This window comes from Lynx rufus, unplaced genomic scaffold (assembly GCF_022079265.1).
Source record: "Lynx rufus isolate CCGP_SWC_20201006 ecotype Redwood Valley unplaced genomic scaffold, mLynRuf1.p SCAF_15, whole genome shotgun sequence".
In the NCBI taxonomy this organism is placed as follows: domain Eukaryota; kingdom Metazoa; phylum Chordata; class Mammalia; order Carnivora; family Felidae; genus Lynx; species Lynx rufus.
Window position 1 is genome coordinate 880,696 of NW_025814829.1, and position 20,670 is coordinate 901,365.

Below are 20,670 nucleotides of genomic sequence, written 5' to 3' on the forward strand. Positions count from 1 at the left end.
CTCAGAGCCTGGAGCCTGCTTCGGATTCTGGGTCTCCCTCTCTCTCTGCCTCTCCCCTGCTCACGCTCTGACTCTGTCTTTCAATAATAAATAAATGTTAAAAAGAAAAAAAAAAGGCATCCCTCCTTTAAGTGTGTCTGCGCCTCGGGGTCCTAATGAATGAGTCTGTACATTCGTGGGTCATAGATGTGAGAAGATGATCAGGGTAAGAACATCCCACTTTGTAGGAAAGGGACAAGTGTGGGTCCAGGGACTACACACTAGTGAACTTGTAGAAGAGACCACAAAGCAGAAGCAGCAGCGAGAGGCTGTAACCAAATAAAAAGCCACCCTCGGAGACGCTTTGCTAGAAATTCCATTCTGGGGCGTGGAAAATAGTTCTCCAAGTGCGCTCGGTGATGTTCACATCCCTTCAGGAACGTGACTCAGCTCTGTGAACTGCTTGGGGAGCGGTCCCGGAAGGCACAAAGGTGCACAGGGAAGAGGGAGGTCCTCCTTACCGGGCAAGCACATGTGTCGGGCGTTGTGTTAAATGTGGGGATGTGTTTTTCTCATCCCTCATCCCGTGAAGAGATTATTACTTTCCCTGTTCAGGAAGGAAAGGGTTGTGTCGACTGAGCCCTTTGCCAGAGGTGAACAGCTGGGAGGTTGGAAACGCTAAGGCTTGAACCCAGATCTTTCTGCCCCCGCGGCCCCCAGGGCAGGCCTGCCTGAGCAGTGAGGGATGAAAATGCGCCCTTTCAAGCACTGTTGAGAGAAGAGGTAGCTCCCGGGTGTTCAAAAGGTTGCCCTTTGTTGGAAAGACGGGCCTGGTCTCTAAGGCCCCACGGCTGGGAGCCAGGGCAGTGGTGTGGAAGTGACGGGAGCCGGGAGCCGGTCGCCGGTCCTGTTTGCTAACCGCTTGCTGTAGGCTCCTCTCGCTGCAGGCATTTGCTCTGTAAACCCGGGGGGTGAGGTGCAGCCCTGCGATCAAACCTGCCTCGCTGGCGAAGAACCACGGGGAGATCATGACCGGATATCACCCACTAGCGAGTGGCAGAGTCTGGGCCTAAAATCGGGTCCGTCCCACACCAGGGCCAGCATTTTCAACCAGTTCCCTCCGCTCTATTCCTGGTAGTAGATTTCTTTCTCTCTCTCTCGCTCTTTTTTTAAATTTTATTTTAGAGCACGCAAGCGGGGGAGAGGGACAGAGGGGGAGAAAGAATCTTTATTTATTTATTTTTTAACATTCATTTTTGAGAGAGAGAGTGAGAGAGACAGAGTGCAAGCGGGGGAGGGGCAGAGAGAGAAGGAGACACAGAATCGGAAGCAGGCTCCGGGCTCCGAGCTGTCGGCACAGAGCCCGACGCGGGGCTCGAACTCATGAACTGCAAGATCATGACCTGAGCCAAAGTCGGACACTTAAGTGACTGAGCCCCCCGGGTGCCCCGAGAGAGAATCTTAAGTAGACTCCACACTCAGCACAGAGCCCAGTGCAGGATTCGATCATGATCTGAGCCAATATCGAGAGTCAGCCGCTCAGCCGCTCAGCCGCTCAAGGATCCTGTTGGTCAATTTCCAACCCGTGTGAAAATTCCCAAGTGACGAGAAGCTCCCAGAAAGAGACTATCCCGTCAGGGAGCGAATTGCCCGTTGCCGACAAATCCTGAGTGGCAGGACCCTGGGTTGGAACCAGGCCTGACGACCACACAGGTGTCTTTCTATGTTTGATTTTTTTTCTCCTGTGCTCTTAAGAGGAACAAGTTTACTTTAGATTCATAGTCAAAGAGAAGGGGGGTTATTGATGGTGGGCCTGGCGGTTCTTCATCACTCCATCCGCCTGAGCTCCCGGATAAGCTCCCAATCCAGTTTGTCCACGGTACTTTTTATGTTTCGGTCATTTATCATAAGTTTATGGGTATAGCAATCTGTAGAAAAGTTTATCGCTGTGGCTTGATAGCATAACAGTTCCAGTAGGAGGTGAAAATTCTGATTCTGTGCGTATTTGAAAATAAACAGAAATTCGAAGGGGGAAGGAACAAAACCTCACAAAACCTTAGCACTCGTTATTACAGTATGCAGACTACTACCCTGATACCCTGCCCTTGGCGATTACACTGAAAGTTGAGAAAATTGACGTAGTTTTTTGGGAAGTACTTTTTTTGGAGGTACGTTTTGGAAGCAGGATCAAAACCGCCCCAGACTTCTCCCCCGCCCCCAACACACGCCAAGGTATAGAGAAATAAGAGTTCGTGGAATATGTTTCTAGATCCGGAATTTTGGACCTGTGGCGTTACGTGGCGAACGAGGTCGCACGTGCCCCTCGATTGTGTCGGCAGATGCTTTTCTGAGCTCTAACTAGCTGACGTTTTGGTTCGCCAGAGGTGGTTCTGTTTGCAACGGTACGTTAAGTTTCTGCACTCAGATGTCACAGAACCCTCTCCAGAGAGCTCCAGTCCGCAGAGACTGCCTCCCCACACAGGCTGTCCTCACGGTTTCTGGAAAGGGGCTTTGTCCGTCAAGGGAAAGGTAACCTGTGTTTCCCGCCGTTCCTGGCCGCCGTCCCCGTCTGTGTCCTGTTGGCATGCCTCTCCACACTCATATCGCCTTCTCAGCTTTAGATCTACTTCTCTGTCCTTAGGGCATTCCGTAATAATTAAAAACTCAGAAATGGAAGGAGTTTTATGTAGGACACAGCTGAACCGACCGACTTTCCTTCCAGTGGACGGGGAGCGAATAACCAGACAGACTACGTCGTGGGTGCTCGTTAATGACAGCATGGATGCCTCTCTCCCTCCTCAGCTGGCATTAGGAACTTTCTATGTGCCAGTTGCCACGCTGGCACGGGGGCCACCAGGATGTAGTCCTTTTTCCTTTAAGGAGCTCGAGCCTAAATAGCATCGTGTGACAGATGTGCTGTGGTAACGGTGAGCCCAAGAGGGTTCAGCAGCACAATGATATTTGGGGGGCGGGGTGGGCAGGAAGGTGTCTCTGAACCAAGTCTTGAAGGATGCCAAGGGTGTCACCGCAGTGGCAACGGCAGGTGGGTGTACATGACTAGTTCCGGAGGGCTATGTAGGTCAGGGCTCTGGAGAGAGAGAAGACCAGGAAGGTGGATACTCCATGCTGAGGGGATCGGACTTTATTCTGAGGGAAGTCGGAAACCTTTGAGTGGTTTTTAGAGGGAAATAATGAGATGTGTTTCCGATTATCCCAGTTTGCTAGCTGTGTAGAGAATGGTTTGGCCATAGGTGAGCTAGGAAGCGGAGAGAGACACTAGATGGGTTGCAAAAATCCAGGTGAGGGGCGCCTGGCTGGCTCAGTCGGTAGAGCGTCCGACTTCGGCTCAGGCCGTGATCTCAAAGCTTGTGAGTTTGAGCCCCGCGTCGGGCTCTGTGCTGACAGCCTGGAGCCTGCTTCAGATTCCGTGTCTCCCTCTCTCTCTGCCCCTAACCCACTCGCATTCTGTCTCTGTCTCTCTCAAAAATAAAAATAAACATTAAAAACAAAAAAAACCCAGGTGAGAAAGAAGGATCTGTGAACTAAGGCAGTACCGTAGAGACGAAGGAAATACATTCCTAAGCCGTATTGAGGAGACGGGCTACAAAGAACTTGGTCATGAGCAACAGATAATGGAGAACAAGGAAGGCTTCTGGCTTGAGTGGATCCAGTGTTCCTCATCAAGATGGTTCCTGGGAGAAGGAAAGTATCGATGCTGGGAGAATTGCGAGGATGATGATTAATTCGGTGGGGGGCACGATAAATTTGAGGAGCTTTGAGATGTTCAAGAGAGAGGTCTATGGGGACACCCGGTTGGCTCAGTTGGTTAAGCGTCTGACTCTTGGTCTTGGCTCGGGTCATGATCTCACGGTTTGTGGGACTGTGCCCCACGTCGGGCTCTGTACTGACAGTGAGGCGCCTGCTTGGGATTCTCTCTCTCTGCCTCTCTCCAGCTTGTGTGCACTCTCTCTCTCTCAAGTGACTAAAACTTTAAACAATAAGAAAAAGAGGGGATTTCTAGGATTGCCAGGTGGGCCTGGGTTTCAGGCGGAAGGTGCTGAGTTACAGAAGTCGGTTGACCACTCTCTTTCTCGGAAGCCGCGTTAAACATCGGCACGTCTAGTCTGTGCCATTCACGCTGGGTGGACACGCGAGATGTACTGACTTGACTTCTAGCACAGTGAGCAGAGGGGTGGCTCCCCAAGGTGAGCTTGGCACTCTTGCCAGGATTGTTCGTCTCCGTATCCACTTTTCTTCTGAGCGCCCCTCCCGGGCTTCTTGGAGTCCTTGGCGAGAATCTCAGTACAAAGGCCATTGAGAGACCGTATCAGTAAGAAGTACAAAGGCACTCTGCCCATTATTTCATCTTCCAGGTAAGCCCATGAGGTATGAAGAACGAATAGGCCCGTTTTACAGGTAACAGCCTCTGAGGGTTACGTGGCTTTTGCCTCATAAGTGGTGAAGTTGAGGGTACGACTCTAAATCCCATTCTCTTTCTGCCAAGTGCTCAGCCCTGACATACACCAGAACGGATCGACTTGTTAAATCCTGGGATGAGAGCTGTTACTGAGGAAGAGGTGTTTTGTGGAAATGGTGCGGCCCCTGAAGTGTTTGTCTGGAGCGATCCTCTCCTTGGATCTCCCAAGACGGGTGCCACTGATGTACCCCGTCTACTTCCCTCCCCTGCCCCATGCCAGCATCGCTGGGACCTGGCGGGCCGGGTGGCACCCTGTCTAGGCCCGCTGTGGCCTCAGCCATCACGGCCTTGCTTATGACTTTCCCCAGCTTCCCCTCTGCCTCCCCTCTGGTGCCCGACACCCAGAGAGATCCTTCCGTTCAGAGCGTCGGGGAGTCAGTCCTCCGCTCAGAAGCCTCCAGTGGTTTCTCATCTCACCTGGAAAGCAAGCTCCACCCTTCAGGCCCCCTGCCCCCCCCCCCCCCCCCCGCCCAACACCCTGCCATGTTCTGGCCTCTGGCGGCTTGGATGACCCTGTCAGCACATCCCTCCACTTGAGCCACACTGACCTCTGTCCATTCCCTGGACACTTCTAGCACCTTCTGAATGCCACTGGGCTTTCGTATTTGCCGTTCCCACTTCCTGCACCGCATTTGCCCCGGTGGTTCCCTCACACCCAGGCCTCTGGCTCTCCGTGACGCCTTCGTGCCGGCCCTGCGGCCTCCCTGGCTAAAACAGCAGCCCCTGCCGCGCTCTGTCCCTTACTCTGCCCGTTTTTCCTCAGAGCACTCGGTTTCTGTTTCATTGTGGAGATCTGTACATGAGGTCTGAGAGTTTAGGGCGTCCTGCCGCCTTTATGTATCTGGGCTGGGCTGGGATAGCGCCCGGCCCACAGTGTGCATGCTGGTTGGCGGGGAGGAACAGCGGAGTGAACACACGGAGGCCGTGGGGGTGAGGTCACTACCCAGAGAGGACGGGAGGTGAGGTCACTACCACTGAGGGACTTAACGGTAACGAGACTGAGCGTCTTCGTCTCTGCAGGCGTGGCCGACATTGCCGGCTCCCAAGTCTCCTCGTTGGGAGACAACTGAGAACAGGTATCCGGAAACTTGCCCCCGTTTCCGTGGGTTAGATGCAGGTTGATTGCTCTGATGAGGATGGCAACAATTTTTGTCCCTCTAGCACACAAGTTACCAGCACAGATTTGCGGCCTGGTGACAGCGTGGGGTCCGTCCCCTACCCATGCCCGCTCTTCTAGATGTGGAGGTCCCCCAGCATCGTGTCACTGTTTCACCAGTGTCCTGGTGAAAGTGCCACCTGCATTGTGGCTCTCGTAGGAAGAAGCGAGCGTGTCCTTGAACACAGGTTCCCTGGTTGGGGGTTTGACCCTAATGCCACCTTCAGTGCGTTTTTCTGTTGCTCTCTCTTAGGATCTTCTACGTCTCTCATGATTCCCAAGACCTGAAAATCTTCAGCTATATCGCCCGAGATGGTGCCAGCAATATCTTCAGGTGTAACGTCTTTAAATCCAAGAAGAAGGTAAATGAGCAGTCATCGGTCATTGCTTTTGTTTTCCTCTGACGGAACCAGAGGAGCCCCCCCCACCATTGGCCACTGTTGAGAGGCAAGAACTGACGTGGCTATTTGCATGCACAGCACAGGGGAGCCATCCAAGCAGTCCGTCAGTGCTCCTGCGTAACGAGATTCTCCTTTCGTTTTATCTGAGTTTTGTCCTCTGACATGGAGACAGCCGGGAAGAGCTCGACCATTGGATGAGGGCTCTGGATCGGGACAGGTAGATAGCACCAGGAGTGATTCTCCCCTCGGTGTGCGGCGGGAAAGAGGCATGGCCGTTTATTTACGTGACTTTTCACCATAATTCTGTGTGTCGGTCGGGGGCCTATAAATCACGACATGCGGAATCTAGTTTAGACTTTCTGTGGGAAGCTGGTTGTCCTGGGCAATTATTTTGGTGTGGTAACCTTGATGCTTGAGTAAATGCAGCTTTGGCCATTCGGGAGATGCTTTTCCTGTCATTTCTCCAGGAATTTAACGCACAAAACTGGTGTTGGAAACCCGGGGTTTAGTCCCCGCTCTGCTGGAAGCCCGAGAGATGTTATGTGGGTCTTGGCTTCCTTGTCTATAAAGTGAGGAGAGACAAGATCAGAGTTTCCTAAAATGTCTCCTGTAAAATACTTACCGTCCAAAACGTTTCGTGTTAAAAATATCCTCTTTGAATTTGTTGGGAAGCCCTAAAGTTCAAGAGAAGCCCTTGAACTCTGTTTAACCCAGCGTTTCTCAAACTGATTCAGCCATGGAATCATGTTTCTTCCAAGTGATCCGTCTAATATCCTGGGAACTATTTTTTCTGCAGGGTCAAGATTTGCTAACATGTGTCCCATCCCCTACCCTGGCTCTACCTCGAAAATTCTACTTTGCTGATTTTGCCTCTTCCTCTAAGGATTGGCGGTGCCCTTGGCCTCCTGTTCCAAGGCTTTTTCATGCAAATCATGGAATTTGGATGGAAAGAGCTAGAACTGGAAAGGTGGAAAGAAAACGCGCAAGTTGCCAGGCTTCCCTTCTAGAAGATGGTACGGTTGAGCCGAAAGTGTGTAAATGGGCCTAAGGCGAGCTGCCTGTTGAAGAACTGATAGGAAGAAGAGGAGGGTGACAGAGAGAAATAAAAGCCGGAAGGGCTGCAGACAGGCATGTAGGGCTCGGGAGGGTGAGCGGCTCTTGTGCAGCTTTGAGGTGCAGGGCGTCTGGGAAATGAATGTGTTCCCGGGACTTATGAATCGGATCGACGGTAATGTTCTTTGACAGGTGCAGCTAAAGACTGGAATCCCCATGTAATTCATTTTGAGTGTTCAACTGTGCATCTGACTTCAGTTCTGTCCAGAGACTGGACCGCGTGGACCTTGGAATTTATTAGAGCTACACATGGCACGTGATAATTTTCCAAGCGCTTTAATATCTCAGCTTACCTGATCCTTATAAAACCTATGCGAAGAAGTTAAGACTGGTACTTCGATTTCGCAGATGAGTAAATTGACGCTCAGAGAGATCAGATGCCTTGCCCACGGTCCCGGGGATAGGCACCGGCTAGAGGCAGGGAGACGTGCAGACAGCATGAATTTTGAGCCAAAGACCTAGGCAAGGGCTGTCATTATATTTGCTTTGCTGTCAGAGCTAGCATAGCGATGTGAACACAGTGGGGTGGCCCCGTCCTTCTGCCAAAACCTGAGTCTGAGAGCAGTGCCCACTGGAACTTTGAGCTTGAAGTAAAGCACGGAATTAAGTTCTTATTATCCAGAGACCAGGGAGTGGTCACCCGGCTCCCTATCTCTTCCGCTTTTTCCGTGTCTCCTAGCCCTCGGAGCTCATTCTGAAAATGCCACGTCCCGCTTGCCCGCACCTACTGAGCCTGTAACTCTGGGTAGGGTGGATTCTCAGGCCCTCTGCTGGCCTGCAGCCACGTCACTGAAAGAATGGTTTCCAGACAGCCTGGCCTGTGAGCCCCACTGCTGCCGAACTATGGGCAGAAGGGCCAGCTTCCCAGCCAGTAAGGAGGAGGGAGTTGTGCAGGAAAGCAAGCAGACGTGAGGAGGGTGGGGACCGTGCCTGCAGGGTTTTGCACATTTATCCCAGGCAGCCTCTGGAGATGGTGATGTGCTGTTTTGTAACACTTCTGGTCTAGGGAGACCATAGTTAGCTTGGGAAAGAGTTTTAATTGGCGAGTCATAGGAATACTTATGAAGTGAGGGGGGTGAGACCGTATACCCGGAGGAAACGTGTTGCAGGGATGTTTCTGGATTGTTGGGGGTCAATAGGGAGATCTCTGGGCTGGCAGCCAGCAGACCTGGATGCTCTCGTGTCGATCACAGTGTGGAAACCTCAGATGAGCTCCTCGCCCTGTCAGGGCTTTGGATATTGCCGTTCAGATCACGCCATGGCCCCCGTGTGTGTCCCCATGGCCCGTTCCCCATGACAGGCCCCCGGTGTGCTTGTCGCCGTTCCCTTATAGTTCACCCAGGGGAGCAGATTCACCTCTTCTGTCGTTTGAGAATATGGGTCTGGTGTCTCCGCTTTCCTAGCGGAGGTCCCCGTGCCTCCCCGCCGGCACGGCCACAGTTCTGTATCTGTGGCTCTTCACACGAGTCGCTCACGCATACAGCCAGCGTGGTTCCCCCCTTGGGCTTTCCTCGCGAGCTAGGTAGCAAAAGATTGCAGGAAGGTGACATACCACCAGCTGCTAGTCATCTAGGTCTTGGGTTACCCAGGTTCTAGCTTTCTACGAAGGCAAGCCTTATGGGAAGTCATCTAGTTTGGTTACCTGCTATGTGCCTGTGACTCTTTGTGTGAGTTCTCTTCTTTCATTCCTATGGCAGGTATGTAAAGATAGGTACTTTTTCTGGGAAAACAGAAGCTTAAGAGACATAAGTCACAGTAAGTAGAACTGAACCCAGAGAGTCTGACCCTGGAGCCCACATCCTATTTTCCATCAGGAAGTCACGTGATAGGGAGTAGCCTTGTTCCCCAGGACCTATTTGTGATGAGAACCTACAGCACTTGTCACTTGGGTACGAAGGGCTCCTTCGCTCTGAACGACCCGAGTCACTCTGACCTAGATTTTCCCTTCTTCCCTCACTGTCTTTGGTCAGTATTGACTCCATTTGCATAATTGAGGAAGGAAAGGGTCCGGGGAAGTAGGTTGCCGTGGGTCCCACAGCTCAGCAGTGCCACTGAGACTAGAACTGGGCTTCCTGCCTCCCAGCCCAGAGCTTTGGCCGCTCAACTCTGTTACGTGAAACTCACAAAAGGAACATGAGCCTCTGGACCTGAGCTGCTCCAGCCATCAAGCCAGCTGAAAGGCATCTCAGGAATGCAGGTCGTCGTGTGTGAAGCGATATGATCTTCAGGAACAAGTTCTGTGTGACCGGGAAGGATTGCCAGGATTGTTAGAATGTGTCTGTGGAGGGGGTGACCATCCCAGCATCATTCAGACTGCTGTTAGAAAGGAAGGCGGAGAGAGGGTCTTTTCCTCACCCAGGGGAGCCGTTTCCCAAAACTACGGCATTCTGCGCCCGCCCCGTCCGCCCAACCTGGGGGGTATAATGATAGTATTCATTTGCAAGACCTCTTGCCTCTTGCGTGGTCTCTTGACCTCTCCTGTGGAGAGGACATTGCCCTGCTGTCATTTTTTCCCCGGCCCCAGGAGAATGAGGCTGTCGGCCCTGATTAAGTGTGACTGGACTTATTAGTGCAAGAGTGTGTGAAGTGTTGGTGATTAACGAGAGCTGCAGGAATCTCCCCGCTGTCTTCACGGGGCAGCTCCTTGAAATCATTTGCCTGGAATCACAGCTCAATCGGTTTGGTTAGGAGAAATTACTTCCTCCTGTAATGCTGTCCCCATCAGATTAGGGGCCACGGCTGAGAAGTTTCACCGTCCTCGAATGCTTGAAATGGATTTTGAATGATGATGACGGTCCCACGTGAAAGAATAAGTCGCTTGCCTGGCCAGGTTTAGGATATGAAGGAGAGACAGGTCCTAACCTTAGAGAAAGAGCCTAGCTTTGTATCCTAAGGGTTGGGGTCAGATGGGGTTGGGAAGTCAAAATAGAGAAATCACAGGTCTCAGCACTCGTCTGGTCCAAACCTCTCTGTTGATGGATGAGGAAATCGGGGCCTGGAAAGGTGAATTTACTTGCTCGTGGTCACCCAGGTGGTTATTGGCAGTGCTAAAGTTATAACCCCGCCTTCTTTTCTCCGTGGTACTGTGGTTCATGGAAGAAGTTCATAGCAGAGTACAAGGAAGAAGCCAGCAGTCTACTGGAAATTTTAAGATCCCCTATCTCCTGTCAATGTTGAAAGTCCTACCCACTTTGAAGCTAAACTTTGCCCATAGCGAGCAATAGTCTCGTGTCCAAGGCATTGCCTCAATCAAACTCGAGGATCAAGGCTATTACATAACGTGTTGGACGGTAACCTAACCCATCTCAGAGCCTTAGTAACCTTTGGATCTGTCTCTGTATAGGAGTCCAAATATATTTCCTTGCTTCGGCATTGCGAATTCCATACATTGCAGTCATTTGATAAGATAGAAGCTTAAATCTTTTACTGCGGTTCAAACACACACACACAAAAGCACATTAAAGAAACATGACCTCCGGTTCTGTTTTTTTGTTGCGACTCTGTGGTGGTTCAGGTCAAGGGAAGGGCGCTGTACGTTATTGCTGTGGTAGATGAGAAGAATTAGAAACCCAGGAGCTGTCCTGGAGCTGACTTATTGGGCTTCAGTCCCCTGGAATTCAGAAGCACGTGGCAGACAGAGCTCCCCTTGGGGCTGAGGGACAGTAGATGAGAAGACAGAGCGGGTAGATGAATAAGGAGCCTTCCTTGTAGGAAGCGTGCCCCACTTCTCTTTCTCTTCTTACTGTCGCCACCGCCACCCCCCCGTCTTCACCTTGTATTCTCTCCTCACTTTCCTTACTTATCGGAAGACGCCTCTCTCCGTCTCCTGGAATCGTGAAATACGGCTTTTTCCAGGACAATGGAATTCGGAACGGCGCCCACGGTGATTTATGAAGTCAGCTGCAGAATGAGACAAATACTTCCCATTCTTCCCACGTGCGTTACGCTCGGAAGATTCCCAACGTTCACGGGGCCAGCCAACGACAAGGTCGCTTAACATGAGAACAGCAGATAAAACCATGACTGACTGGACTTTTCCCCTGGATCAGTGAAGTACAGGGATCAACCTTTTGATTTCTGTCTTCCTGAAGCTACCAGGGCGGGCCTCCCACTCTGGCCGGGAGCATGGTGTTAATTCACGATCGCTGCTGCCACATAGCAGGTACCAACACCCGCCCGGCGTGTACTTAGCACCCACAGCAGGCACGCTCTAGGACGGCCGTTGGTTACATCTTGACATCTGTGCTGCATTGAGGGACGGCCTGGGGGGTGGGCAGGAAGGCGGCTTTGTCGGCATGAATAAGTAGGTGGTTAAAAGAAGCATTCCCGTGCGTCGTGAGGGTAAGTGGTATAAAGTTCTCAGACTGCTCCCTTTCCAGGCCCGTTGTACAAAATTGCCTGGAATCGGCGCTCCCCTGAGCTGCCACGCTCCCCGTCTGCGGCTGAGAGCCCCTCTGAGGTTAGAAAACATCAAAGCCACCATATCCAGCCTAACCTTGACGACTCAAAGCCAACAAATGCGTCGGGGCTGCTGATGGAAAATGGCTTCTGGACCGGAAGATTTGATCCCTGCGCCCAAGTACTTTCAGGGGCTCTTGTGGAACTTAACTGGGTTTGTCCTGAAATAATCCAGTAGGTGATGTTTTTAAAAATCTGGTAAATTCCAGAGGATGGCCAGATCCCGGAGCTGGACAAGGCTGTGTTCCCAACATGCCACCTGTTTGTTGTGCTTCGTACCTGGCTGCCTCCACATCTTTAAAACTCTGCTTTGATTTCCGAAGGCCTGTGTGTATGGGGACCTACGAAAAGGGTTCTTTTGAAAGCTGCCTTCAGGGAGAGTTCTCCCTTGTGGGCTTAGACGTGGCTTCTTAACGATTAAGTCTTAGCACGTGAGGATCCTGCACTCCAAGGTGGCAGGCAGAAGGGGTTTTCTTGCTCAGAAGGCCAGAAGCCCAGTCCCCGAGTGGGGCAGGCCCAGCAGGCGGGAGCCAGCATGGCTGTGCAGAGCGGACGGCCCCAGTGGGGGGGGGGGGGACGGCCCCACCAGGTGCAGGCTCAGGTAATTTCCCCCAACGAGGTCCTAACGTAGGAATCTACTCGAAGTAGACTTCTCACTGGTGAAGGGAGGCAAGCCTAAAAGGTCAGGGGGCCCCTGAACTCACAAAGCCATTTCTGAGAATTTGAGGCCATCCAGCCTCCTCCCACTGCTACAGCGGGGAGTGGGGAGGCCAGTTCTCTCCTGCCGTAAAGCAGGTAGCAGCGTAGCTTGATTCCACGTTCAAGTTCAGAGCGCTCTCCATGGAACATGCTACCACAGTATCCTTTTAGTGTGAATGGAAATACAACCTACATCAGAGCGGAGTAAAGCGAACCCTGAAAGGAAACCATTTAGTGGTGAATGTACACATCTAGACCTGGAATCCAGCAATTTCCTCGTGGTGGAAACCATCGTGGTGGCTCCCACCAGAGATTGTTTGGCCCATGGGTTCTCCTCTGTCATGAGTTGGGTGGGGGAGGGGGTGGTTTCGCCTCTTTGATGCTTACATCCGTATGTAAGAGGCAGTCCCCTTAATATCTGTATGTTTCTGTTGTCGATAAAAACAAGCCCAGCCTTTCCTATTTATTTTCTGTCCTCGTTGCCTTTTGGCACAAAAACCTGTGTTCGAGAGCTTAGTGTATGCCAAGCCCTGGGGGAGGTGTTCGTCGTACGCTTGCCCCTCTGCGTGGTGGAGGAGAGGCTGCGGACATCGCTGACTCAACGCTGACGACTCCCGTTGTCGCTTCTCGATGGTTGGTTGAAACTGGTAGGCGTGTTCCACGCGTTCGTCCTTGATGAAGGTGACAGAGATGGAAACCATAGTCTGGGTTCTTCCGATGTCAGTCCTGAGTGTGTGATCCAGCGCCCAGCTTGCGATGTCTGAGAAATGTGGGGCCTCTGAGAAGTCATTTCCTACCGGATTTAAGTCTGAGCGCTTCCTTTCCAAGAGAGGATTAGAAATCCTGTCCCCGTCCCTTGTCTTCTCCTGTGGATTTGGGGGCACTTGTTCGAAGACCTTTCAACTTTTAACATCGTTTTTCGTTTTTTAATGTTTACTTATTTTTGAGAGAGAGAGAGAGAGTGCGACTGGGGGAGGTACAGAGAGAGGGGGACAGAGGACCCGAAGGGGGGTCGGCGCTGACGGCAGTGAGCCCGGTGTGGGGCTCCGACTCACAAACCATGAGAGCGAGACCTGAACCGAAGTCAGATGCTCAACCGAGCCACCCAGGCGCCCCTCAACTTTTAACGTCATCTGAAAAGCTAGTTAAGGAAAGTGTCTGTGGCTTACAGGGATGGTGGAGTTTGTAACCTGTCCTTCCTAGGAGAACCTGAGCTTTTATAGCAACAGGCACTTAGTGAATGTGGGACTCACTAGGTGGACACAGCTGTCCTGGAGTCAGGCCATCCAAAATGTGATTAATCTCGGATGCAAGCGTAGGGTGACAGCCACAGTTAGATAAACTGTCTGCGGTGGGACGTTTGGGGAGCACTGGGGGCAAGGAGCAGTGAGCTGAGCTCACCCAGCCTGTGCGTTTAAACTCCACCTAGCTTACACCAGACTCGGTCTCGGGAAGAAAATGAAAGCTGACCGATTCTGCAGTCGGTCACCTATCCTCTTTGGAGGCCAGACCCTGAGAATATTGCCTGTGGTTCGTCCTCACAGCCTGTGTGGGTCGCTTAGGACTGTAGGGGAACAGGCTTCCTTGTCCTGTGTCCTCCTCTCCAAGTTAAGCAGTGGAATACCGAGAGCTAGGGTCAAGTTCTGTTCTTGGGCTATTAAAAGATATGGTTAAATAGCTCCTCGGCACCCCCACCCCTGCCCCAAGAAAGGAAGGGAGGGAGGGGAGGAGGAAGGAGGGAAGGAAAGAAAGAGGAGTGGCCAAAAACAGACCCAAGTGAGCTATGTCTTTACGGCAAGACTGGGAAGGCTCACCTGGGTTAGGCTTGCGGCCACTGGCATCCCAGGGGAACTTGGACTCCGGGTTCGCGGTTCTGCTGCTTAGACGGTGGCTTCCCAGTCCCTGGTCTGCAGGAGCAGCAGGGAGACCTGGAGAAACCGAGTTTCTCTTCATGTGGCGAACCCACCAAACGTTCAGTTGTGATTGGCGAAGGATGCTGGAGCGTCTGGACCACTTTTGTTAAACGTGGAAGGGGGGACTTGGGCTCAGTGCCGTCTGTCCTTCCAGTTGACTGATTGTTCTAGAACTGGTGAGTTTCTACTTCCTGGGCCATTTCAGGAAGGAAAACATCTCCACACCCTTCTTTGTGTGCATGGGCGCATCGGAGCAACCTGAGGTTTTTCCGTCTCTTCCTTTGCTGACTTCATGGGTTTCTGTCCGCGTGGCCCCCGGCGCATCCCCTCCCGTCCCGGGCCCTTCTTGTGTCCTTTGCAGAGGGTCCCCACGCCCTTCACCTGCTCTTTTCCTTTCTCCTTCCCAGAGCCAAGCCATGCGCATCGTGCGGACGGTCGGGCAAGCCTTCGAGGTCTGCCACAAGTTAAGCCTGCAGCACACGCACCAGAACGCAGACGGCCAGGAGGACGGTGAGGGCGAGAGGGACAGCAGCAGTTCGGGGGAGCCAGGTAGGCGCCTGGGCGGGTCGCTGCAGTGGGAGGGGGTGGCCACCAGCATGGGACAGTGCATTCCTTCACCAAGCCCCAGACCACCAACCCACTTGAAAAGCACATTTATTTTTTTTCTCTTTCTCTCTGGAGTCTACATTTTCTTTAAGGAATGTGTGTGGCTTTTATAATAGACAATTAAAGATGTTTATCGAACACGGAAGCATTTAAGCTGCTTTATGCTACCAAATCCAACCGCAAAGAAAATTTCAGTACAAACGCACCTTCATAAAACAAATTAGAAAGAAGATAAAGTTGTAATTACCTTCATGGCTTTTAAAAAATTGTTTTTAATGTTTATCGATTTTTGGGAGAGACAGAGTGTGAGCGGGGGAAGGGCAGAGAGAGAGAGGGAGACACAGAATCCAAAGCAGGCTCCAGGCTCCCGGCTGTCCGCACAGAGCCCGACGCGGGGCTCGAACCCACGAACTGTGAGATCATGACCTGAGCCCAAGTCAGACGCTTAATTGACTGAGCCACTCAGGCGCCCCACTTTCTTCCTGTTTCTAAATTCTGTAGTTCTGTAGACGTTCCACGTGGACATTATTCCAATATCTCTCACTGTGAAGTGTCACCGAGAGTCAGGAAGAAGGCAGAGTTGTCTTCCATCATGGTGATCATCTCACAGTAAATGTGGGGAAAGTATGAGCATCAGGAAAGAGCAGACGGAAAGTCAGTATTGTTTATATCAACTTATGTGGAAAACCCAAGAAAAGAAACTAGTCACTGTTAGAAACAGGAGAATTCCTTTAAGGAGGTGAGGTCTGGTAGTACGACCAGTAACTCAGGGTTGTGTTTTCCAGCAACGACCACTTGGAAGTCTTAGCAGAAGAAAAAAGTCATTAGCATAACGATTTAAAAAGACAAAATACCCGCGAATGATTGTAATAAAATGTCTACATTTTACGTGAAGAAAGTTGTAAACAAGTGGAAGGTTCTTGGATGGGAAACCTGAACCATCCTTTTTATTAAAAAAAAAAAAAAAAAAAGCCAGTTCTCCTGTGAATCTCTCAATTTAACAGCACAGTGCAGATTTCTGATGATTTCTGCTGTCGTCTTCAGAACTTACAGGATCCAGATAAGGCAGGGTTCAGAGGAGCGTCCAAAGGTTCAACTACTTATTTTTGTAGGCAGAAAACCAATCATGAAAATCAAGTTAGCTAAGCACCCAGTTCGGGGCGCTGCCAAGTGCTTGAGAGCAGACCCTTGAATTCCATTCCAGCTGCACCTGTCCCTGGCTGTGTGATTTGGGGGCAAGTTCATAACCTCTCCGGGCCTTTGTTTCCGCCTTGGAAGAAACTAGAAAGAACGGCAGAGCAATAAGTCATACGGTTGTTGTGACAATTAGGTGAGCAGATACACGAAAAATGCCTAGTCTGGTGTTTGGCCCGTAGTAAACACCAGATCCGCGTTCGCTATTATTATTCTAACATAAATACGGAAAGATCGGAAAGGCAAGAAGAGAAAAAATTCTGGAAAAGAGGAGTAATGACAGGTGAGTGGCTTTGCAGACATGAAAGCATGAAGCTCTAGTAGTAAAACTGCTGATGTAGGAGTGCTTCCCTGACGGGGGGTCAGAATGGAAAGTTCAGACATAGACCCAGAAACACACGCTAACACGCTAACACAGGGCACCGTGGAAATAGAAGCCCTACAGAAAAAAATATAGAAATCAAGTTTAAAAATCCACATGCCTTTGACCCCCAGCTTCCCCTCTCCGAATTTATCGTAAGGGTAAACCCATACATGCGTATGTAAAGTTACATAAGCAAAGAACTGGAAACAGCATGCGGGGGTTTTTCAAATAAATTATGGTACAAATAGCAGAATATTGCGCAGTCATTAAAAAGAATGAGTCTGTTCTTGGGACGCCCAGGTAGCTCAGTCGGTTAAGCGTCTGACTTCAGCTCAGGTCATGATCTCACGGCTGATGAGTTGGAGCCCCACATCGGGCTCTGTGCTGACAGCTCAGAGGCTGGAGCCTGCTTTGGATTCTGTGTCTCCGCCCCCCCCCACCCCTCCCCGAGTCACACTCTCTCTCTCTCTCTCTCTCAAAAATAAACATATGTTAAAAAAAAAAAAAACTTTAAAAAGAATGAGTCTGCTCTCTATGAAATGATACAAAGTCTGTCCAAGATACTTTGTTGAGTTTTTCTTTTAAAAGAAATTTTTTAATGTTTATTTATTATTGAGAGACAGACACAGGGCATGAGCAGGGGAAGGGTAGAGAGAGGGGGAAACACAGAATGCACATGCTCTCTCTTTCTCAAAATAAGTAAATAAACTTTAAAAAAAAGGATACAGTGTATTACCTGTATCATACAAAACACGTATTAATTGACTGTTACTGATAAGGCTATTAACAGTAGGCCATTAAGTGTTTGGGGAGGCCAGAGTTACACATGGATGGATCTTTGACTGCATGGGGTGGTCTGAGCCCCTAATCCCCACGTTGTTCAAGGGTAAACTGTACTGCACTCTACGTGCATATTACTTACTAGCTGGTTTGCAGCTCAGACTCTGAAATACATGACCCAGCCCATCTCTGCAGTGTGGGAAGTAGCCAGGGGATCTCTCAAGTCCCATAGGTCTGAGTTAAAGGATTAATCAGGGCTCCCTCTGATCACAGTGTTTGCAGCGTGCAGCTGAGCCTCCTTTGAGTAATATTAGTGTGTGGGATGCCACAGATCTGGGATGGGAAGCGTTTCTTCCTCAAGGAAAGCTGCTCACCGCCCAGCCCCATAGTCACTTCCTTTTTACGGCCCCTGCTTGCTTGCTTACGGCCTACAAACCACTAGGATGCACGTTTCTTCTTTCCATAAGTGCTTCCCCCGGAAGCATTTATCTACCGCGTCAGGATTTGTCTCCGTTAACGGAGCACCTTGCAGCACCGGCCTGGAACTCTTGGTCGGTAGCTGTTTGTGTGTATTTTTGTTTTGTTGATGGGAGTCTCCCATGTGAGGGACTCGTCATTTAACGCACAGTTGATCTTTCCACTGGAGCCACCTGGCCTCTCCCATGCCCTCCCGGCCTGCCTTTCTTGCCTCCCTCATTCTTCCCACCGCTCCCGACCCTCGGGGAGATGTGTCTTGTGTATCTTTTGGTACTGCTAGCTGCCGCAGGCCGGGTCCCCGGGGCTCAGAGCCAGGTGGGGCCGCTGCTCCTGTTCCGCCGGCCCGCCTCTGCCTGGTGCGGTTTCTTTGACTCCTGCAGAGGGTTTCCTGGGAGAGCTCCCGTTCCCTTGGAGGCGTCATCCTCCCACGGCAGCAATCCAGTGCAGGGAAGGGCTTGGAACCCTTAGGAGGAATAGAGCTTCTTAAAAAGAACACTCGTCATCTAGACAGCGAGCAACGGGCTGGGGTACCTGTTACACCTGCATCGCCTGGTCCTCCTGCTCCATCAGGACCCCCGAGCACGCTGCTCGCCTCACCCTTCTGCTCTCCCACCTCACCCACCCCTCCGTCCCTGGCAACCACTGCCTGATTCTTTGTTTCTCCTTGCTTTTAGTTTCCTCCTTCCTTCAACAGATGTTTATCTAGTTCCCCTGATGTGCCAGGCTTGATTCTGGGTAGGCTGTGAACAAAAAAAAAGGGTCCCTGATGGCGAGGGGCTCGCTTTCAAAGTTGGGGGGGCGGGGGAGGTGGTGCAAGCACGTGACAGATGAACGAGATCATCTGAGAGCATGTAAATGCAGGGAAGTGGGGTGGGGGGCTTTGCAGGTGGAAGCAGCCGGCCAGTTGGGAAGCAGGGTGGCACTGGTTTTAAGCACCAGGCCTGGAGCCACACTGGCAGGCTTTTTTTTTTTTTTTTTTTTTTTTTGGGACAGAGAGAGATAGAGCATGAACGGGGGAGGAGCAGAGAGAGAGGGAGACACAGAATCGGAAACAGGCTCCAGGCTCCGAGCCATCAGCCCAGAGCCCGATGCGGGGCTCGAACTCACGGACCGCGAGATCGTGACCTGGCTGAAGTCGGACGCTTAACCGACTGCGCCACCCAGGCGCCCCAGACTGGCAGGCTTTGAGCCCCAGCTGCAGCCTTACCAGCTCGGTGCCTCAGTTTATCTGTCACTGCCTGCCTCTTAGGACGGTTGTAAGGACAAATGATTTATACAGGTAAAACCCTTAAATCGTACCTGGAATGTACTAAGTGCTATTTTTTTTTAAATGTTCATTTATTTTGAGAGAGAGGGAGGGAGAGGCAGGGAGAGAGAGAGAAAGGGAGAAAATCTCAAGCAGGCTCTGAAGTGGTAGCTTGGAGCCCTGCACAGGGCTCGATTTCCCGTGAGATCACGACCTGAGCCGAAACCAAGAGCCAGGCACCTAACCAACTGAGCTACCCAGGTGCCCTAGTAAGTGCTATTTGATTTTAAGCTATTACTACTGCAGTTTTGAGGCCAAAAAAAGAAAAAGAAAAAAAGTGGGCATTTCCAGCACTTTGCGCCCGAGCTGATAACCCCTTGTTTTTTTTTTAAACCGTTTTATTACGGTATAATTGACATGTGAAAAGTTCTGCATTGATTCAGCAGCACCTATCCATTTAGCCCCTGAAACCGCCTTCCAGAGTTACGCTTCTGGGGTCACCCGGCTCCGCCAGGCTGCTTGTCCCCAGCTTGTGCCTTGTGGCCAGTGTCCCCCAGTCCAGGATTACCCTTCACCTGCCTCTTCCTGAGCCCAAGCCACCACTTCTGCCCCTCCTGGGGGGGGGGGGGAGGGTCACCCGAGTCTTTTGCTATGTTGACTTCCTCCCCACTGCACACAGACAGGATCAAGCCTTTCTCCATAACAAAACCAAATCCAGTCTTCCTTGCCCCTGTATCGCTTCCCCCTGCCAGCCTAGCCCCTGCATCACTCCCCCGAGCCTTGCCCCTGCATCACCGCCCCCGCCCCCCAGCCTTATCTCTTTCCTTTCCTTCAGAGCTCAGCTCTTTGCCAGACTTATCTGCATCTGCACTCTCGTGTCTTCTTCCTAGTCCCCCACCCTCGCTGTTACTCCTTCAACCTCCAGTTGGTTGCCTTGCCTGCTGGCCTTTCCGGAGACCCCGGTCAAGGTCACTGAAGGGCCCCCAGCTAGCAAACTGAACCAGCCTCTCTGTGCAGGGTTCATCACGGGGAACGGAGCACTCGCCTTCCCTGGCTTCTGGGGCACCACCCCGTATACACGCACACACAACCTTTCTTTATCTGCGACTTGCTTTCCAACATCCTTTGCGCTTCTCCTGGTTCCTGGCGCCCTTTTCTGACTTCACTGGTTTCAACTGATGTTTATTCCCAGGCCAGGCCGTTCTCCTGAACTCTCCACTTACGTACCCAATAGCTGAGGGGTATCTCCACTTGGCTGTCACAGACCTTGTGATTCCAGCAGGTTTAAAACTCAATGCATCCTCTTACCCACAGCCCCGCTCCTCCTGAATTTTCCCTATAGGACGCCAGCCCCTACCGGATCACCTAAATCAGACATTTCAAAACGTCCTTGCATATTCCTCTCTCCTTCCCTCCTTCCTCCCACCTCCCACTCTCTCTCTCTCTCTGCCACCAGTTTTTCCCCACATCCTGTGATTTCTGCCCCCCCTGAAAATCTTTGACATCTGTTCCCCTCTTGTCTGCTACGGCTAGCATAAGCCCTCCTGTTTCTCACCCGGGGTATTGCTTTTCATCTTGTCCCTTCTAGATCCGTCCTCCACATCATCTCTAGGGTGAAACTCGAAAGAACGAAATCCTTTGGTATTACTCACCTGCTTCCAGTCCTTCGAGATGAGATCCGCAGTCTTCCTGGTTGGGTCCCTCCCTACAGAGCCATTTGCAGTGAATATCGCCTGTATCTTTGCCCCTGCCTCCCCATCCCTTAGCTGGCACTTCTCCAGGTGGTGTTGTGCCCTCTGGACAGGCT

The 20,670-nt window shown here is 51.4% G+C and overlaps 1 protein-coding gene across 2 annotated transcripts in view; it reads left to right on the forward strand.

Moving 5' to 3' along the window:
* Window positions 1-20,670, forward strand: part of LOC124509910 (carboxyl-terminal PDZ ligand of neuronal nitric oxide synthase protein) — a 286,360-nt gene that overhangs the window by 236,375 nt on the left and 29,315 nt on the right. For both annotated transcript variants that reach the window (XM_047076502.1, XM_047076503.1), the window contains exons 5-6: window positions 5,866-5,974; window positions 14,604-14,745. In XM_047076502.1, coding sequence (XP_046932458.1) covers window positions 5,866-5,974; window positions 14,604-14,745 — 251 coding nt within the window. The remainder of the gene's footprint in view (window positions 1-5,865; window positions 5,975-14,603; window positions 14,746-20,670) is intronic.